The sequence below is a fragment of the Mobula birostris genome, chromosome 22 (assembly GCF_030028105.1).
Source record: "Mobula birostris isolate sMobBir1 chromosome 22, sMobBir1.hap1, whole genome shotgun sequence".
NCBI classification, from domain to species: Eukaryota; Metazoa; Chordata; class Chondrichthyes; order Myliobatiformes; family Myliobatidae; genus Mobula; species Mobula birostris.
Genome location: NC_092391.1, coordinates 22,888,330 through 22,909,650, shown reverse-complemented (window position 1 = coordinate 22,909,650; position 21,321 = coordinate 22,888,330). Strand labels below are relative to the sequence as shown.

At 40.6% G+C, this 21,321-nt stretch overlaps 1 protein-coding gene across 5 annotated transcripts in view; it reads right to left on the bottom strand.

Annotated features, from left to right (window-relative positions):
• col27a1b (collagen, type XXVII, alpha 1b) overlaps positions 1 to 21,321 on the bottom strand; it is a 487,157-nt gene that overhangs the window by 304,066 nt on the left and 161,770 nt on the right. For all 5 annotated transcript variants that reach the window (XR_011882827.1, XM_072240297.1, XM_072240300.1 and 2 more), the window contains exons 9-10: positions 15,429 to 15,482; positions 5,580 to 5,624 (exon numbers count right to left, since the gene is read on the bottom strand). Coding sequence is in view for 4 of the 5 variants with exons in the window: in XM_072240297.1 (XP_072096398.1) it covers positions 5,580 to 5,624; positions 15,429 to 15,482 (99 nt within the window). In the remaining variant the exon portion in view is untranslated. The remainder of the gene's footprint in view (positions 1 to 5,579; positions 5,625 to 15,428; positions 15,483 to 21,321) is intronic.

Genomic DNA, 21,321 nt, shown 5'->3' with positions numbered 1-21,321 from the left:
TCTAATCCTACTTGCAGTTTAAAACTAAGAGTATTTTGCTGATTCTAGACTTTAACCATAGAAAATGTAACCATAGGCCAGAATTTGATGGTTTTGCCAGCGGTTCTACAGAGAACTGCTGGCATTCATCCTCATAAGTGCCAGCAATTTATTGGCTGAGCTCTTGTGGTGATTTCCTGCCTGTGATCTGATGCTGGACTCTGCACAAACTTTCAGCTATGAAGTGGGTGTTTACTGGAATTCCCTGGGATCTCTGCTGGGGAACTCTATTTCAAGATGCTGTAGTAGAGTAGATCTGAGACAGGATCTGTGAACCTACTTGCCTCAATGCAGATCTTACAAAAGCTGGGAAGTTGGAAGAGTTACATTCCTACAATTGTCTTTGCTGTTATTAATTACTGAAGTGGTCACATTTGTAATTTTGTGAAATTTCAGACAAATATTTTAGTTTTAATCATTTTAAACACTTCCAAATGTCAGCAAAATTGTGGCCCTCCCTAGTATCCTGGCAACAAGTGTGAGGTCTTAGCACTGCCTAGGGACTGGCTGTTTGGTTTGAAGACTACCTTGACTAGCATGACTTCCTAAATGCAGACAAACTAATTGCATGGTATCAAATTGGTTCACCAGCAAGTGCTATCAAGTAGGAATATGTAAAGGTTCCCTCTTATTAACTTTTTAAAAACAAAGTGGATTACAAAGCAAAAAAAAAAAAACACATGGATGGACATGGACATTTTGGGTCAAGACCCTTCATCTTTACTGGTGGATTACAAATCTTGTTCAATCTTCTCACTTCAAATTGGAAACATAACTGATGCACCAGAGTCCAGTCTTTGGGGCTGTAATGCAGACAAAAAAAAAAACACAAACAACAACATCCCATCAAAAGATTTTGATGTTGCAACACAGTGTCAGGAATATTGTTCAAAAATTATTTCCTTTCGCTCCTTCTGTCATTCCGAAGCAATATCCTTGATAATTCAGTTTATTTCCCTGGAGGGGTGGATATTTCACTGAATCTATTCTCTGATTATCCTGATAGATCAGCAGATTGTATCTACGGTGGTTTAAGGCAGGGGTTCCCAACCTGGGGTTCGTGGACCCCTGGGTTAATGATAAATGGGTTAATGGCATAAAAGAATGTTGGGAACACCTACTTTAAGGATACCTGCCCTTTGACAAGGGAATGTAATACAGGTTTTCTTGACATTCACTGCCTGAAACTAGCCAAGTAGCAGCTTAGGAAAAGGAACCATAGAACTTATGTCCTGAGCTGATTTAAATATGAATTGCCCAGGGTTTCTCAGAATTGCTTTAAAATGTAAAGATTCTTTAGGTCATTACATAATAGTGGATGGGCATTTGCTGTAAAAGTTTCCTGTAAAGTAACTCATATGAGTTGGGGAAAGAACACTGAATGATCAAACTCATATGCCACATTATTGATATCCATAAAAATTCTAGAGCATTGTGCTCACATCCTTCAAAGAACTGCATTTCTCAAAAACCATTTAGCTTTCTGAATAGAAATGTCAGACTCAAGGTAGGCATCCACATTATGGAATAAACAGTACAGTAATAACCAGTATGGTGAAAGATGAAACAACACACACAAAATGCTGGAGGAACTCAGCAGGCCAGGCAGCATCTATGGAAGAGAGTACAGTTGACATTTCTGGCCTTTGGCAGGTTTCAGCCCGAAATGTCAACTTTATTTTTTTCCACAGATGCTGCCTGGCCTGCTGAGTTCTTCCAGCAGTTTGTGTGTCATTTCCAGCATCTGTAGATTTTTCTCTTGATGGTGAGAGATGAAACGAGTGGTTGTCAGTAGAAAACATGTATGTATCATGCTGTGCAGAGGAGGCAAAAATAGAACGGATGAAACAAAAGAAAACACAAGGAAGAAAATGAAATTGCAGATTGCCTATTCAGATGAAAGTAAGTGATCACAACTTGCCTGCTAGACGACAAAGTATCAGCACAAGCTTTTCGGAAGAAGAGGCGGAATGAATTTTTGTTGCAAATGTGCACACTTCCCACACCAATTACTCCATCACATTGTTACCCAACAGGAACAAGAACATATATTTAATTAGTATAAACAAAGAGGTTGATGAAAGATCGATCCTATTTCTTTCTCCTTCAGAGAAATTGAGGACTTGCAAAATTTTCTTTTATTGGTGGTGGATAAAGTTGAAACTTCATCACAGAACCAGTGCAGAGGATAGACACTAGCTACAAAGTAGGTATAATTGTTAAATATTTTCCATAAGGATTGAGAGGTGTGCAAACATGGTTAACGCCAAAAGGTAAATATGGAAGAGTGTTGTTTTTTTTTTTGTGACACTTTTGTCTCTCCAGTGGGTGCAGATGACACAAACCAACATCAAGCCAGGCAGCAGGCAGAACACTGGAATGGACCTAGTCGAGGTTTCTCTTTTGATTTAGAAAATATAGAATCTGGAAGATGCTGCCAGACTTTACTTCCTGGACAGAAGCCAGTCTCGTTTGTTAAAAAAGACATGCAAATGTGTAGATGAGCTGCAGCGTCTCACTGGTGGGTCATAAGATATTGAAAATGATAAGGAAAGAGATAACTTGTGTTGACTGCTGTGATGCTGAAAACTGAATTCAACTATTTAGATGGCAGAGCACATGAAAGTGAACGTGGTTAAGTTTAGTGGCCAGAAAAGCCCACTACAAGTTCACAAGCAGTGAGCTATCAGTTTTGCCAGTTGCTTCACAGAGAAACACAACCTCAATGCATGACCGGCCTGCCCACAAACTCCATTCATATATACTGTCATGAAGAAGTCAGGGGCAAACTCCAGATCAGATGCCAGAATCACAACCATACTGAGATGAGCAACCAGATACATCCCTAATTCAGCCATTCCGATTAATGCCAGGGATGGTGTATTAGAGCCCTTTGCATTTAAACAGCATCGCCTGACTTGCGTTAAAAGATATGCGGCTCGTCTTTGATCTTATTTTACATAATCTCAATTTTGTTAAATAACTTCTCCCTCCTGTTTAAAGAAAATGTACTTCTAATAATTCTTATTTAAGCTTACTGAAATACATATGAACAGTTTTTGTATGTGTCTGATCATATGTGCACGGAAAAGGTCTGGAGCCAGCGGTGAGCCAAGACAAGCCCAATCCAGCTTTGTGTGCATCTTTCCAAAACCTGTTCTGAATATCAAAGAAACATGATGCTATATCTGGGAAATTCAGTTATGCAACTTGTTACAAAATTACTGGGCATGGTGATGGTGTGCTAGTCTTTGTTGAAGATTACTAACACCGTACTTAGCCACTGCTGTAATCCAGGTATTTTGTTGACATTAACTCATGTAGCACTGAACAGGGTACTACCAATTTCTCGAAATGCTTCAACAGCATGGCTACACTCTTTAAAGATCCAGTGAATTAAATGCAGAGAGTATCAAAATGTCTTGATGAAGAAACCAGTTACATTTAAAATGTAATCAGTTATGTCAATACGCAAACAGACATTGATGGCAGCAGTCATAACCAAGTTGCCTCGTAAGTTTCGCAGCACATATCATATTAGAAACTCTTGTTGAAAACTCCTGAATTTGCATTATTACGTAAACTCGACAATGACTAAATACAGTTTGTGGTTGCAACTTTTTCACCTTGAGAAAATCAAATTGAAGCATCAGGAATGTAATGTATGTAAATCCGTGGAATTAAGAAGGTTAAGAGCAAAACATTCTCAATGTATGTAACATTCTTAATGCAATATCAAATCATCTTAGATGTATTATCCCTGTGAAATGGAGAAATACGAGGCAATACATTCTGGGATCTGAAGCAAAAAACATGCTGCTGAAGGAACTCATCTGGTCGGGCAGCGTCTGCAGAGGAAAACGGATAGTGACGTTTCAGGTCGAGACCTACACCTGAACAGAGTTTGTACAGGTAACTTCAAAGATCCTACCTGACCCACTGAATTCCTCCAGCTTTTTATTTTCTTTTTGCTGTGAATCCCAGTGAAAGTTTCCCATTTAAACAACTTCAAGGCAGAAGCCTCAATGTTGGGACTCGAAGCCTCAAAGGGGAAAGTTTATTCACATAATTATATTATAATTATATTATAAATATATTATAATTATATTCAACGATTGCCTCCAGGTATTGTTTCCAATTGAACGTCCCCAGGTTATGTAAAATAGCAGATTTTTAAGAAAACTGCTGGACTTAATGCTACACTTTAATTAAATGTTAATTAAAGTGTAGCATTGTCTATTTATATATGCAATGGGCCAAAAGAGTTGTTAACCAGTGCCAAAAATCCAAATTGATGTTATTTAGGCTCCAATTTTTAATAGATAGGTAACACTGGACATCAAAGATTTTGCTTCCTGAATACCTTTAGGTGTATCTTATGAATTTTGGGCTACTGATCATGAAAATCACCATGAAATTTCCCTATCATGCACCATTTTTTGAAATCACATGTTTATTATTTCAATTCATAATTCAAGTCAATTAAAATGTTGCCTACAATGTAAGCTGTAAAGTTTCCTATCTTGTCCAGGCATGCTTGGGCATGCTTAGGCAGTGCGGCTGCTGCATGGCAGGACAGGTTTTAGTAATAATTATTGGGTTCAGGACTGTAAGGATGGAATTTGCTATCACCAGGCACAAAAATTTCTATGAAGGATTTTGATATTTGAGACAGATGCTTCCCAGAATAACTGATGCCAAGATTAAGAAAAGCATTTTTGTTGGTCCACAAATCAGGCAGGCAATTTGAAGAGTTTCTAGTGGGACTGGAGAAAATCACATGGAAGGCATCCAAAGAAGTTGTTGAAATTTTTCTCGTCATCTACAGTGCACCAAACTACATGCAGCTGGGTTGAAAGCATGCTTCAAGCATATAAAACCACGAAATACAACATGTCACTAAAGATTCATTTTCTGCATTCCCATTTAGATTTCTTCCCTGCAAATCTTGGTGCTGTTAGTGACGAGCACGGTGAAAGGTTTCACCATTCATTGCGGTCATGGAGAAAAGATACCAGGGCAACTGGAATCCATCAATGCTGGCGAATTATTGTTGGACACTTAAGCGAAAAGCCTCAGCCACTGAGTACAAATGAAAATCATTAACAAAATATTTTAACTCAGTTAAAATACGAAGCATCAGCACCATTATGCAATTAAACATATTATATTCAATAAGTTAATTTGTTGTTTCTCCAAATTCCTATGTGATACAGGTAGTCTGAAATTATATTTGTGTTCATCTTCAAGCAGTCTATCATAAACAAAAAAAATTCTGAGGAATCAACACTTTTGAAAACAATTGTTGTCCAGTGTAATCTCAGTTAATGACAAACATATGCCAAACAGAGTAAAGAACATCTTTCAAGTTAGTGTTTCTAATTCAATTTGTATAAATATTTCTTTTAAAGATAATCAAATAGTTTTTGGAACAGTATTATCTAGTAAACACAACAAACCTAGTTAATCAATAAAACATTTTTAGCACCCATTTGCAAGACCATGGAAAATTGATAGAAAGATTCCCACATAGTACTTACCCTTATTCCTTTTGGCCCACGTTTCCCTATTGGCCCTGGTAAGCCCTGCAAAAGAAAAACAAGTTAAAAAAAAATTACAGGAACAACATGCTCAATTTTAACTTGTGATTATATCCGTGCGTAAGGAGGCGCAGCTGGCAGAGGGACAGGAGTAGAGGTTTGGCGATGGGTAAGCGACGGCATTCAACAACAGCAAGCAAGAATATTTTCACACGCCAAGGCCCTGAGAGAAATCTCAGCTTCCAGGCTCGGGCCCTTTTGAGTCAGTCAGAATGCTGTCACCCACGATGCACAGAAATAAAACCTGCAACAAGCTAAATACGTCAGAGGACTTGGAGAAGGGCAATGGTAGTATTGGGAAGTGCTACCAGGAAATAAATGCTAATTAAAGTATAGCATCAAGTCTATCCATATTTGTACGCAATAGGACCAAAAGAGCTGCTCAGCAGTACAAAAATATTTTGAAATAACTCCCAATTAATTTTGTTTAATTCCATCTACTAATAATTTGAGAACTTCAGTTAATACCAAACATAGCTGAGACAAGATGAAGATACTTTTCCCCCAAATCAATAGGTTTTTTTTTACTCATTTTGAATCAATGCTTCTTTTTAAGATCATCAAATGCTCTTCGAGGCAGAATCAAAGGACTATCAAAAACGGGTGAAAGCTCTCCTTATGTTTAGTTTAAATTTAACCTTATAAGACCTGGGCTGTACAGGTGTGCATCTCAGAGAGTCCAACAGCAAAACACAGGAATCCTCAAATTTTCCAGTTCTTGAGCTGGGAAATCTGCTCCCTTCGCCCGCATTAGTGCGAGTGCAGTAGAACTAGTGGAATCAACGGGAGTAAGCAAGCTGTCTGTTGAATGGAATGTATTCTCTTATATTTAATATCACTTAGTTAAAATATATTTACTTAATTTTAGGTGTGAAAGTGTTCCTTCAGTATTTTAGTTTTAAAATGTTCTAAATAATTTACAATTTTAAAAAAATTTAAATTATTCTGTATGTTTTAATAAAGGCAGTGAAAACATTTCAGTACAGGGTTGAAAGCCAGTGAGGTGGGGCCTCACCTGTTGTTAAAGCCATTTTGGAGGCAGACTCAGCTGCTCTTCCTGCAGAGATCCTGCACCAGTCTTTGGCCAGAGAGCGGTGAATCTGTGGAATTTGTTGCCACAGGCAGCTGTGGAGGCTAAGTCAATGGGTATACTTAAGGTAGAGGTTGATATATTCCTGATGAATCAGGGCTTGAAGGGATATGGGGAGAAGACTGGAGACTGGGGCTGAGGGGGAAATGGATCAACCAGGATGAAATGGTGGAGCAGACTCGATGGGCCAAATGGCCTAATTCTGCTCCTATATCTTATGGTCTTGTGTTGGATTTTATCAATCGGTTGGAGGTAGCCTCCCAGAGGAAGATATTTCCCCAGGACCATAGCAGAACAAACAGCATGGCCCAAAGCAACTGATGAGCTCAAGCAACTCACTGGGTACCAGAAAATCTGATCCAATATGTAGTGTAGAATCCCACTGAATGTAGCTAAGGCCGAGGTGGTCAACTCCTTGAAAGAGAGTTCGATAAATGCTTTATGAGGACAGATGGAAATTGGGATTATGAAACGGCCCTCTACGGCTGGGAACAGAACGAGTGAGAATTCTGTTATGAGGTGATCAATGCTGACAGTAAGCTTTATAAGCACAAATGCTGGCCTTTTATTTGTTTACATCTGAGATATAAGGCGAATAATTCCTTCAAGCATTGACACATCTTGCTGGATATGTAATGCAAGCAGAAGGGATTGTTGGACTAACCAGGACTTATCTCATTTGAGTCTTCTTTTCGTATAATTTGAGACATGTGTAATAGGATGCTCCCACTTCTACAACAGGGCAGGGATTCCCAGCCACCTTTATGCCATGGACCAATACCATTAAGCAAGGGATCCGTTGACCCCTGAAGGCAAAAAGTCTCTTTGATATTTCTGAAAGTGGCTTTCTTACCACAGCAGCACACCTGTAAACTAACTTTCACGGTTAAACTAAAACTTTTAATGGCAGTAATACCAAACAACCAAATACATAATCAATGTTACTAAGAAAGAATTATAACAGTAAGCCATGTTGCATTAACACAACTGATAAGGGAAACATCTATTGTGCTTGCCTGCAATCTACCTTTATAGAGCAATATATGTTTTTATTATATTGTAACAGATAGCAAATTCCCTAATACTTTTGAAGTTACTTATATCTAAAACAAACATTTAATACTTCACTTTACTAGCCAGCTATAGGGTTGTGTCGAATACGGTAAAGAATCATCCGAAAGAACATCTATTCTAGTGCAACGGAGGGTGAATTTTGTTGATAGAAACTGAAGTAGAAACTCAGTCTACGAAAGGAAAATAATATGGTTCTTCAAGTGAAAATGCTTTTACAATTTCTCATTTCACGGAGAACTTTGGGCAAATGACTTGCGAAAACAGTGCAATATCTCTTTTGTTTTATTTTCCCTGATCACCATGCAAAGACTACAAAGTCAATCCAGGTGAAGTTATAATTAAATTTTACTCATGTCAACCTTCTAAATGTCTTTCAGTGCTCACTGAAAAGAAACCAAATACAGCTCAAATAACCACTTCACAGAGTATCACTCTTCAGTCTGCAGGAGTGGCACTCAGGTTTCTGTCGCCTGCCACTTTAATTCTCCATCCCACACGCACTCTGACCTAGTTGTTTGTATCCTTGAGCCCTGTATTTTACAGAACAGCATCTCATTTTCCATTTGGGTACACCGCAGCTTTCACAATTCATTATCGAATTCAACAAGGTCAAATAACTGCCAATTCTGCTATAAGATCTGTAATATTAATTCAACTTTTTGCTCCAAAGACACCCCTCCTTCTCTGGATTTCACCTGCATTTCATAACTTTTATGGGTCCTTTCGTCTTTCTGTCTTCTTTCATTGCCCCGATCAATCTACCAACCAGAAAACTCAGTGAAGAAGAGAATCACCGTGGCAATCCCGGGCCTCACTGTATCAGAGGCATTTCCTTTGCTGCAGCTCCTCTCTTTCACTTGCCTTATTTTACCACTTCTGAAGAAGGGTCTGTTTCTCTTTCTGCAAAAGCTTATTGATCAATGGAGTATGTCCATCATTTTCTATTTTTATTTCAGGTTTCAGTATCTACTCATCTTTGATTTTCTGTGTTAGAAGTCTTTGCAAAGATTTTCCAATTGTTGAAACTAATAAAAAAATTGCTGAGCAACTCTATATCCACAGATGCTGCCTGACCCACTGAGTTCCTCTACCAGTCTCTTTTTTGCTCCAGATTCTAGCATCTGCAATCTCTTTCGTCTCTTAAATATCAAGATTTAAAAGGTAGTTGGACAGGCACATGGACAAGAAGTGTTTGGAGGGATATGGATGAAACACAGACAAATCCCATGCACAATCAGTCTTCAGCCATGCCACCCACGGGCTGCGCTAATATTTACTTTGTGACTGTACATGCTGTTGTAACTCTATGTGCTGTGTGTGACTGTATGTATTATGTTTTGTACCTTGACCCCGGAGTAACACTGTCTCGTTTAGCTGTATGCATGTGTATGGTTGAATGACAAACTTGAACTGTAATTGATAGAACAACACATGCACCTAAGTGAAACCCGGAGACTTCGGGGGGCTGTTTTTCATGCTTCTCTGTTTGCCAGTCTCCAATTTTCAAACTAATAAAACAAATAAGCATAAAGGCCTGGGCACAGAAACAGAATATTCCAGAGTTTGACTGAGAAAACAGAACCAGGAACTAGTTAATATTAAAAACAGTCAACTATGCCAACGACATCTGTTCACCATCTATATTTGCTACAGCAATGCAAATTTACTGTGTCCATAAATGTGTTTATGAAAAATTCAGAAGTAAAATGGCTATCTCCCTGTATTGTGCATAAAATCCAGATGGATGTGTAGTGACATTATCAAACACATATCAATATTTTACATTTAGTTATTTACCTATTATGAAATTTGCATTGACTCGATAGAGGCGTATAAGATGATGAGAGGCATTGATCATGTGGATAGTCAGAGGCTTTTTCCCAGGGCTGAAATGGCTAGCACAAAGGGGGAAAGTTTTAACGTGCTTGGAAGTAGGTACAGAGGAGATGTCAGGGGTAAGTTTTTCCACACAGAGAGTGGTGGGTACATGGAATGCACTGTTAATGACGGTGGTGGAGGCAGAGCCTTTTAAGGGACTCTTAGATAGGTACATGGAGCTTAGAAAAATAGAGGGCTACGTGGTAGGGAAATTCTAAGCAGTTCCTAGAGTAGGTTGCATGAACGACACAACATTGTGGGCCGAAGGGCCTGTAATGTGCTGTAAATTTCTATGTTTTATGTTCTATGTAAACATGAAGGTAAGCTAGCCAATAATATAAAAAAGTATACCGAATTTTTTTTTTCAGGTCCCATGGATTCTGGTCAATTTAAGACAACTCTCAAAGAACAAACATTAATTGAAAAAAATAGCCTGGATTCCCTTTCTTTATTTCGGACACTAAACCACTTAATTTGGAGAGGAGACTATGGCCGGACAGTTTCTAACTAGCATCAGTCGCGTGCAACTATGTGGCTTGCTAGACCCTACACCATACTTAGAGTGAACAGTTTTTAAAAAGCTTCAGTTGTGTGTGTTTTTGTTCAAAAAGCAGTGATTTTTGTCACCGATGGTTGGCAAGAAATAAGCAGTAAGAAAGACAATTTGGAATGGATTTGCTCATCACAGTTTTAGCATTCAGGATTGGAGATGTCAGAAATGGCTGGAAATGAAAATGAAATTATTTCACCACTTCAACAAGTTAGGAATTCTGAAGAACTTGAAGGCTTTGACAATCATCTTGAATGTTACAATGAAAATGGAGATCGGAAGAATGCGATCATTGAAAGCAATGTATGAAGGCAGTTCATTATTTGCACTGGGTGTCTGCACTGATTTTGTTCATTTGCAGTTAATCAAAAGAATATAGCAGGGTACCCTGGATGAATTCCTCTGTTGATAACTATTAGGAGCTAATACGCAGTTTTATAGTACAGTGGATTCCAGTTAACTGGGGTATTTGCTTATTTGGGCCAACTCTTAAAGAACACAAAACTAATTGATAAAACAGCCGGGATTCCCTTTGTTTATGTGGAACACTATGCCACTTAATTGGGCCAAGAGACCATTGCCAAGCAGTTTATAACCAGTGTCAGTTACGTGCACTTGGGTGTCTATCAGACACCACACAGTGCTTAGAGTGAAAAGTTTTTAAGTAGCTTCAGTTGCGTTTGTTTGTGTTCAAAAAGCAGTGATCTTTGTCAGTGATTGTTGGCGGAAACTAAGCAGTAATTCAGAACTGTTTTGCCCACTGCGGTTTCAAGTATTGTCATGATCCGGATCGGGGTCCCTTTAAATTTAGCTTGCTTATGTTACGATCCGGACTGTTGATTCCCTGTTTTCCCGTGTCTCTTGACTTTGGTGATTAGAGGCAATTAACACTCGGCTGAACTGGTAGTTTATAGTCTCCAGCTTTCAGCCGTTCGGTGCGGGAGCATCTGCAAAGTCACGGCGTGCCAATGTCATCTGGCCGGAGCAAGCCTTGTCTCCGCCCAAAGCGAGTGCCGGTAATTCGCCCTTCCTCACCGGAGCAACCCAGTCCAGTTACCTCGCCGAAGCGAGCCTGCAAAGTTTCCTCATCAAGGTGGGTCTGTCAGTTAACCCGCCAGAGAGAATGAAGAGCCGCTGTCTACTGTTCCCGGGCCGAGTCGAGAGCTCGCCACTACCCGGAGGTTCCAAGCACCACGTCCTGGCTCTGGCGGCGTCCAAGTACCACGTCCACGTCCTGGCTCCGGCTGCATTCAAGTACCATGTCAAGTCCTATCCCTGGCGGCATCCAAGTACCATGTCTAGTCCTGGCCCTGGTGGCGTTCAAGTACCATGTCAAGTCCTGGCCCTGGTGGCGTTCAAGTACCACGTCCACGTCCTGTCCCTGGCGGCATTCAAGTACCACGTCCACGTCCTGGCTCCGGCGGCATCCAAGTACCACGTCCACGTCCTGGCTCCGGCGGCATCCAAGTACCACGTCCACGTCCTTGCTCCGGCGGCATTCAAGTACTATGTCAAGTCCTGTCCCTGGCGGCATCCAAGTACCATGTCTAGTCCTGGCCCTGGTGGCGTTCAAGTACCATGTCAAGTCCTGGCCCTGGCGGCATTCAAGTACCATGTCAAGTCCTGGCCCTGGCGGCTTCCCAGTTCTGAGTCATGTCCTGGCCCTGGTGGTCTGCTATTCCTGTCCTACCTCCTTGTCTGAAACCCTTCTCTGCCCCTCTCGCCTCTAGCCCCGTCTGCAGCCCCCGCCTGCACTTCGGTCTAGTTCCATCACCGGAGCTAGATAGGTACTATCCGGTGTTCATTCGTGTTGGTCTTGTCTTGTCCTGTCCTCGCCTCCGTGGGGTAAGTCAGGCCATCTTGCCATTGCCCCACGGGGGGTCATGTCTTGTCATGTCTTGTCCTCGCCTCCGTGGGGTAAGTCAGGCTGTCTTGCCATTGCCCCGTGGAGTGTCATGAGTCCCGGCCCTATGTCCTGTACCCAAGGAGGGGTCCCGGCTCTCTGTTCTGTGTGTGAGTCCCGGCCCTATGTCCTGTACCCAAGGAGGGGTCCCGGCTCTCTGTTTTGTGTATGTGTCCATGGTTCCATGTACCTGCTCTCCCGAGACCGAGGCTCTGTTTTCCATGTTCCTCCTCTCCCTAGCCCATGCCATGTCCATGCCTGGTTCTGGGGTCCAAGCCCGAGGCAAGACCCAGGTACTGGGTCCTTGCCCAGTCTCGGGCTCGGAGTCCATACCCTAGCCTCTTCGTGTCTCCTCTAGTTCTGGGAGCCGATTCCGAGTTCAAGCCCAAACCCTTGGTCCCAGCCTAGTCGTAGTCCTGAGTCCTTATCCTGTTTGCTATTCCTGCTTCTGTCTTGGTCTCCTGGTATCGTACAATAAACTAAACCTAAGTAACCTCACAAGATGTGTCTTGCATTTGGGTCCACCCTTGCTCCCCATACCCCCACCATTGTGACAAGTATTTAGACTTGGAAATGCCAGGAATGGGAGAGAAAATGAAAAGATTTCACCACATCAACAAGTTAAGCACTATGAAGAATTTGAAGGCATTGGCAATCATATGGAATGTTACTTTTGGTCCCCACCAGACACTCAGCCCTCTCTTATGACCCCAAGTACCTGTTTGCACGTGACAGGCACCACACCCCAGTACACCACTTCGACTGATGGGCTAAACCAGGTACGGTAGCTGGTGGATCTCAAACCCTGGTAAAGATAGGGATATGCCCGTCCTAGCCTGCAAAGTCAGCTCTGGCAGTCTGTATCTCAGCTGGAAGGTGATTCTGCAGTAGTCCCTGGAGAGAAAAAGGCATGACGAGGCACAGAAAAAGTTATGGTCATCCTCTGCAACCAGGGAAGTTGTGATGACCACGGGACACAGACTTCTGAGGTAGAGCGAGCGTAACTGCACTAGTGCAGTGGCTTTTCCACTTTAAAAACTACCCTGCACAGGTTTCCTGTCGTCGTCAGATATGGTGGACAACCACCAGTAGTACTGGTAGTGTTCTAATTTGTTCTGTTTCTCATTTAAATTAATAATTTATTATTCAGTTAAACAGTAGTTTGTCTTTTTTATACCTTTTTACAATTTCCATGAAACTTCAGCTATTTGGAGCAGCTGTTTAATTGGGCCAAATATACTGGTCCTCATGTGTCCAAATTAACTGCAATCCACTCTATATAAAGAGTAAAAGAGAGGCGAGAGTGGGTATCAGACCATTGGAATATGATACTGGAAAAGTAGTAATGGGGGGACAAAGAAATGGTGGTTGTATTTAATAAATAATTTGCATCAGTTTTCACTGTGGAAGACACCAGCAGAATGCCAGAAACTCGAGAGCGTCAGGGGGCAGAAGTGAGTGCAGTTGCTATTACTAAGGAGAAGAGGCTTGGGAAGCTGTAAGGTCTGAACATAGATTAGTCACCTGGACCAGATGGGCAACACACCAGGGTTCTGAAAGAGGTAGCTGAAAAGATTGTGGAGGCATTGGTAGTGATCTTTCAAGTATCACTAGATATTGGAATGGTTCTGGAGGACTGGAAAATTGGTAATGTTGCTCCACCCTTTAAGAAGCGAGGGAGACAAAAGACAGGAAATTATAGGCCAGTTGGTCTGACTTCTGTAGTTGATAAGATTTTACATTAAGGATGAGGTTTCGGAGTACTTAGGAGCACATGATAAAGTAGCCTGAGTTCAGCGCAGTTTCTTTCAGGAGAAGTCTTTCCTGACAAATTGGTTGGAATTCTTTGAGGAAATAACAGGCAGGATAGACAAAGGGGAGTCAGTGGATGTTATTTACTTGGACTTTCAAAAGGCGCTTAACAAGGTGCTGCACATGATGCTGCTAAACAAGATGGTATTACAGGAAAGATACTAGCATGGATAGAAACACACATCAAAGTTGCTGGTGAACGCAGCAGGCCAGGCAGCATCTGTAGGAAGAGGTGCAGTCGACGTTTCAGGCTGAGACCCTTCGTCAGGACTTCCTTCAGTTAGTCCTGACGAAGGGTCTCGGCCTGAAACGTCGACTGCACCTCTTCCTACAGATGCTGCCTGGCCTGCTGCGTTCACCAGCAACTTTGATGTGTGTTGCTTGAATTTCCAGCATCTGCAGAATTCCTGTAGCATGGATAGAACATTGGCTGACTGGCAGGAAGCAAAGACTGGGAATATAGGGGACCTTTAGTGGCTGGCTGCCAGTTAGTAGTGGTGTTCTACAGGGGTCAGTGTTAAGATGGTTTCATTCACATTATATGTCAATGATTTGGATGAAGGAATTGATGATTTTGTGGCCAAGTTTGAGGACTATACCAAGATAGATGGAAGGGCAAGTAGTGTTGAGGAAGCCGGGAGTTTGCAGAAGAACTTAAATAGATCAGGAGAATGGGCAAAGAAGTGGCAGATGAAATATAGCATAGGGAAGTGTATGGTCATGCACTTTGGTAGAAGGAAGAAAGGTGTAGACTATTATTTTCTAAACAGGGAGAAAATTCAAAAGACAGAGATGCAGAGGGACTTGAGAGTCCTCATGTAGGACTTCTTAAATGTTAACTTGCAGGACGAGTCAGTCATAGAGGAGGCAAATGCAATGTTAGCATTCATTTCAAGAGAATTAGAATATAAAAGCAAAGGTGTAATGCTGGGGCTTAATAGGGCATTGGTCAGACCACACTTGGAGTATTGTGAGCAGTTTTAGACTCCTTATCTAAGAAAGGTTGTGCTGGCATTGGAGAGGGTCCAGAGAAGGTTCATGAGAATGATCCTGAGAATGAAAGGGTTAATATATGACGATCGTTTGATGGCTCTGGGCCCGTACCCACTGGAGTTTAGAAGAATGAGGAGGGATCTCATTGAAACCTATGGAATATTGAAAGGCAAAGTGGACACGGAGAGGATATTTTCTGTTGTGGGGAAGTCTAGGATTCTGCTCCTATACTTCATGGTCTTTATGGTTTGTAAGCATGTTGGATGAGATGAAAAAATTACACCAGAGAATCAATCATTATCAGCCAGTTAAACTAGTATTTCATTTTTGGATTTGAAAGTGTTAATCAAAAAGCTATACGCAAAGTAGGATCAACCACCATATATTAATGTGTTCTTTTGGATAATTCAGCAGAATCTTAATTAAACAAACTTTGCCAAATGTACATTCTCTGTATCAAACTGCACGGCACGAGAAGATTTACTGCACCTGCCTGCCAGGATAACCTTTGGCACCTCGGCTTCCATTCGGTCCACGTTCTCCCTGTTGGAAAGAGTTGGACAATGTTACTGATACTATTACCTGATAGGTCACCAAATCCAGCATCATTTTCGACTTTATTTTGTTTCCACGCTCAATATCGAGGTGTTTGAAGTAAATTTATTTTCAGCAATAATTTTTATTTCATCACGAAAGAGTAATGTTTCGACTGGAATTACAGCTTTAAACATACTCTAGCCCATGTCACTGGGAGCTATTTTCCAGATGTGTTACTGATATAGTATTCATGCATGAACACAATTAAAGAAATCCACTGCCAAGTGCAGCATGATTCAGTGTAAAAACTTGGCATTAGTTTCTAGGATGTCCCTTGTTCCAAAGAATTCATGTTTCAGTTTGACCCGTGAGGAATGATTGCACAGCAAAGAACTATTTCTAATTTAACAGACTCAGATTGGTCCAAGTCATCTGGAATAATATTTTAAAAAATGATATGATCTATATTGGTCCCACTGTGGGGTTCAAGTGGGGTAATTTTGTACTACTGATAAATGTCCTTAGCATCTAAAAATGGCCAAAATGTAAGTTCCAAATTAATTGTACCCCTACTTCTTATCCAATGTTTTTCCTGCGACCCGGAATAAATTTGGCCTGTACTCAGCTCACTACAAAATCTGCAGTTGCTGTTACAGAAAAAAAAATCAGTTTAGAATCAGCCAAACACTAAACCAATTTCCATAGAGAGCAGCCTGGAAAATTATTGTTAATTGCATTAACCCACAAATGCTTAACACATTTGGGTGACATTCTCTGTCTGCCAACTTAACTTAGGCACTGACACAGGCAATTTAATGCAGGAACTATTCTTCGGTAGATAGAAAATTGCTATATACTGTAAATGCATTCCTCATGTTTGTTAAGATCCCCAACAATTGTTGGCTTTTTTTTTGCTTTAGTACATCCTCCAAAACTTTGCAGCTTCATAGTAAAGGAATAGATCACTAAAGAGATTGAATTCAGCCCTCTATGATTGTTGATTCAAGACAATGCAATTGGTTTCTTCACCATCAAGATTCAAGGGCTGCCAACAGAAATACTTACAAGATATTATTAGTGATGACTGACATGACCTCACAGTATCCAGATGTCTTAAATTGATACAGACATGCTGAGTATAATTTAAAAGCTTCTGTTTCAGCCACTGTTGGAAGCAACATGAAGGCAACTCCAGCATTTATCCAAAGCTTCTATGGGAAACTAGTGTAGACACAAGGATACTTTCCCCAACAAAAGAGCTGGAGAAGAGTGAGTGTGTGAAGCACAGAGTGAACATCAATTCCAATCTAATCCTCAACAATAATGCACCATAAAAGTTTAAAAGTAAAATAGTTCTACATGTGTCCATATACTCAGTGGCCATGTTATGAGGTATATTTGCTTGTTAATGCAAATATATAATCAACAAATTATGTGGCAGCAACTCAATGCATAAAAGCATGCATTGAGTTATTATGTGGCAGCCAATTACATGGCAGAAACGCAATGCATGTTATTCAGATCAACCATCAGAATGGGGTAGAAATCGGAGCTAAGGCACTTTGATGATGAAATGATTGTTAGTGCATGATAGGGTGGCTTGAGTATCTCAGAAACTGATCTCCTGAGATTTTCATGCACAACAGTCTCTGGAGTTTATAAAGAACAGTGCAAACAAAAACAGTAAGTGGCAATTCTGTGGGTGAAAATGCCTTGTTTATGAGAGAGGTTAGAGGAGAATGGAGCGACTGGTTCAAGCTGACAGGAAATTGACAGTAACTCAAAATACCATGCATTATAGCAATGGTGTGCAGAAGGCCATCTCTAAATGCACAACTCTGAATATTGAAATGAATCAGTTACAGCCGCAGAAAGCCACTAACATACACCTAGTGGCCTTTATTAGATACCTTTTAGATATACTGAGTGTATACTGGGAGTGTCTAGTTAATTGTAAAAAGAGACAAGACATTTTTTTCTCACTTAGTGCTGATTCAGCTATTTTAGTTTCTTAGACTCTTATTGACCATGTTATAGGCTTTCGCAACATGTATTTTTTGACTTCCCTGCATACTTTGTTGTAACAAATAATGCTGAGATCCCATCAAAGTAAGTACGGGAACAAATATACAATAGTAGTTTGATGGAAGGTGTACTTAGTAAACACTGAATGCACTAAATTGCGGCACAGCATGACATTCTTTTAAACCATGGAACTCTTCTCAGGCTTCCAGTTGGGTACAGGTATCGATTATAACTGACTTTTCCATGACAAACTCTGCCGTCTTCACCAGGGATGATGCCTGGGCATGTCTAGTCTGATGGCATTTATACCCCTGTAGTTCGTCCCTCCTGATTGGTTAGTCCTTAACCAATCAGGTTTCAGCTTTCCCACCTTGTTTACAATTGAATTCCAGTCCTTACTTAGAGCGAGAACTTTGTCTTTGTTAAAATTCTTTTCCTCTAGTCTTATTTCAATGGCTTCTCTCACCAGGCAGTCCCAAAAGCCATTGGAGTGGCACAGTAGCTTTGTGCTGTCAAAGTCAATTCTATGGCCATTGCAAACCTCTTGTGCTCCTTGATGTGAGTTTTCACCGTGCATCCCATTTGGATGATACTGATTATACACCCAAACAGTCAATTGACGATGGATATGGAGAAGAAAAGTTGCCTCCCGTTCCTGGATATTCTAATACGACAGAAACTGTATGGTAGCCTTAGACATGGCATCTATTGGAAATCCACTCAAATGGACTTGTATTTCAACAATAACAGCCACCATAACACCTCCCAATGTAGAGCAGTTCTTTCTAATTTGATTAACCGTGCAAAAACTATTTCAGACCCAGAGAGTCTTCCTGAGGAAATAAGATGATTATGCACGATGTTCCTGCAGAATGGCTATGAGGTGAAGGAAATTAATCAGGCCCTTGAAAGGGTTGATGGAAAAACCAGGAAACCTAATAATTTTTTCTTCTTCAAAAAGCTCCTTCTTAAGCACACCCTGCGCCACCTCCAGTTTAAATTCCATGCGGAATATTTTGGAGGATCAAGAACCAAGAACGAGGAGGAATCTGTTGCTGCCGCTTGACCTCCCTATATTTCCATGGTTTTTGGAAGGATTGCCAGGATCTTGAAGGAAAACTGGATTAATACCATCCGTAAACCCACAAGGAAGCTCAAATCACAGCTTATGTGGGTCAAAGGTGACCTGGGACTCAGGTTGGCTGGCACTTACAGGATTCCCTGTGAATGCGGGGAGCATATATCGGTAAGAACTGGAATTCAGTTGTAAACAAGGTGGGAGAGCAGAAACCTGATTGGATGAGGACTAACCAATGAGGAGGGTCAGATAATAGGGTATAAATACCACTGGACTAGACATGGCCAGGCATCATCCCTGATGAAGGTGGCAGAGTTTGTCATCCAAACGCTGGTTATAATCCATACCTGCACCTGGCTGGAACCCCAAAAGAGCTTATTTGTCATATACGCTGGGAAAGCACTAGATCCTTTTTCATGGAATATTTGTTTCATTTTTCTATCTTTAAATTAATTTTTACAGATTTTCATTAAAAATCTGCATCACTGTATTCTTCTTTAGCATTTTCCTTATCAGTCATTGATATCTAAAGTTCAGCTGCCAGTCTATTATTTATACTTATCTTTGACAGATGTTTGTATTAACTGCTCTATTTATATCACTTGTGCTTATAGTTTTTTAAAAATTATAACAGCTGTTTCTCTCTTGCTATATGCTGTCAAACCTCTTTTTCAACACTAGTTTTGAATGGGTATTACTTTCTTCTTGCTAGTTAGGAAGTTAACTAGCAGGAGGAAGTTAGGAAGTTTACCTGCTGGGAAAAATGAAGCTATTGTCTCAGTTCCTCATCCTAAACAGCATTCTTTTACTTCAGAACCTATATTCCATTCCGTTTCCTGACCTCTGAAACAAACTATCCACATTATGACATCCAGATGGATTCCTTATTAGACTCTCCACTTTCTTATCATCACCTTTCTACAATGCTCTTCGGGATAATTTCCTTACTGCAGCTCAATCACTGCTCTGATCTCTAAATTTATTTCACATCAACCATCTTCATTTCCTTGATGACAATGCCCACATACCAAAAACATTTCAAATTTAATCCCCTCTTGCTAAATCATTTGCTGCCCTCAGATCTTCCAACTCTGGTATGTTTGACTATCCAGAAAACATCTCTTTCCCAAATTCTGTTCTCCTGTCTCTTTAAGGTTAATTGTTTCTCCTTTCACCCCAACCATCAACTGTGCCCTGAAGCTTTTGTTATGCCATGGACCAGTACCATTAAGTCATGGACTCCAGGTTGGGAACCTCTGCCCTGGACTATCTGCACACTATCTTCTCTGATTTTTCCACAACCCATTATGCTTTTCCAACTCAATTGTCTATTCTCAACTGGAGGATATAAAAGGGTTGAGTGATTGGACATGAAAGTGGTAGTGGGGGTACATTATGGGAAAGCATGAGTTATACACTAAGGAAAAGCAGATTAGAAAAAGCAAAATGCTGAAAACATTTATAGCCAATATGAAAAGAGAAAAGGGGTTAGTGTTTCAAGCTGATGATCTTCCATAAGAACCTTTGAACAAAGACCATTAACTTACAATTTTTACTGTTTTCCTCTCCACAGATGCTGCCCTAACGAACCAAACACTTACATTTGATTCAACGTTTATTTCAGATCCACGGTGTTGGGAGCTTTGTGTGGCTAACTGATGTGCAAGTCAAACAGCAAGGCATGTCAAATCCCAGCTATGAACATATCTCAACCAAGATCATTTCATCTTCGCCCAGATCCATGTACACACTTTTCAGCAAGGTCACCGAAGAATAAGTGAAATTAATTTACATTTTTCCCCTTCTTCTCAGCTGAAGATGTCACTTCAACAGCAGAAATCGGCTGAGTATTCATCAAAGAATGAACTTCAAAGATCAAAAGTTCACTCTCAAGCTAGATATTCTTATTATAGGCCAGTGAAATATGTTTACTGCTATTTAAACTTGCCCTTGCCTCTAAACCTCCATATTTTGCTCCATGAGTTATTAGAAGTAGGGGATGGAAATCATTAGGTATCTGGAATTCAGGTGAATAGGGAAAATAATTGTACCCTTTTAACCACCAAAATGCAGAAATAGCAAACGAAGAACTGTAATACAATGGTTGGCCCAATGTCAAATGAGAGAGAGAAAAAGAAATGAAAAGGAAGACAATTAAGAGAGAAGAAATAAACTTTTAATCACATTTAAAAATATATCTCCAACAAAACAAAATCCCTTAAGAAATATGACTTAATATTTGTCCAATAAAATGTCGCTGCCAGAGAGATTGATTAGCAGTAAATACCATAAATTACACCGTTGAAAAGATGTGGAATATAATGGACAAACCTGAAGTTCTTGTTGTAAATTTACCCCATAGATACTGGGCAATTACGCCCTCTCTTAACTCAGTTTTTGAACAGAAAGATTTATAGTTTACGTGAAAATTTAACGCAAGATACGTAGGAAAGGCAGATGAGCTCAGGGCATGGATCAATACCTGGAATTATGATGTTGTTGCCATTAGTTGGTTGCAGGAAGGGCAGGACTGTCAGCTCTATATTCCGGGGTTCCGTTGCTTTAGATGTGACAGAGTGGGAGGGATTAAAGATTAAAGTCTGTCACGAGCCTTGTGGCCCATCAGGCCGGTACTTATGCCGGTTTCCGTGGCGTGAAGTGACTGAGAGTACGAGACTCTTCCCCTGACAGGATGCCAGTCTATCGCGAGTTAACCCCCAGCATTTTTGCTGGTACCCATTC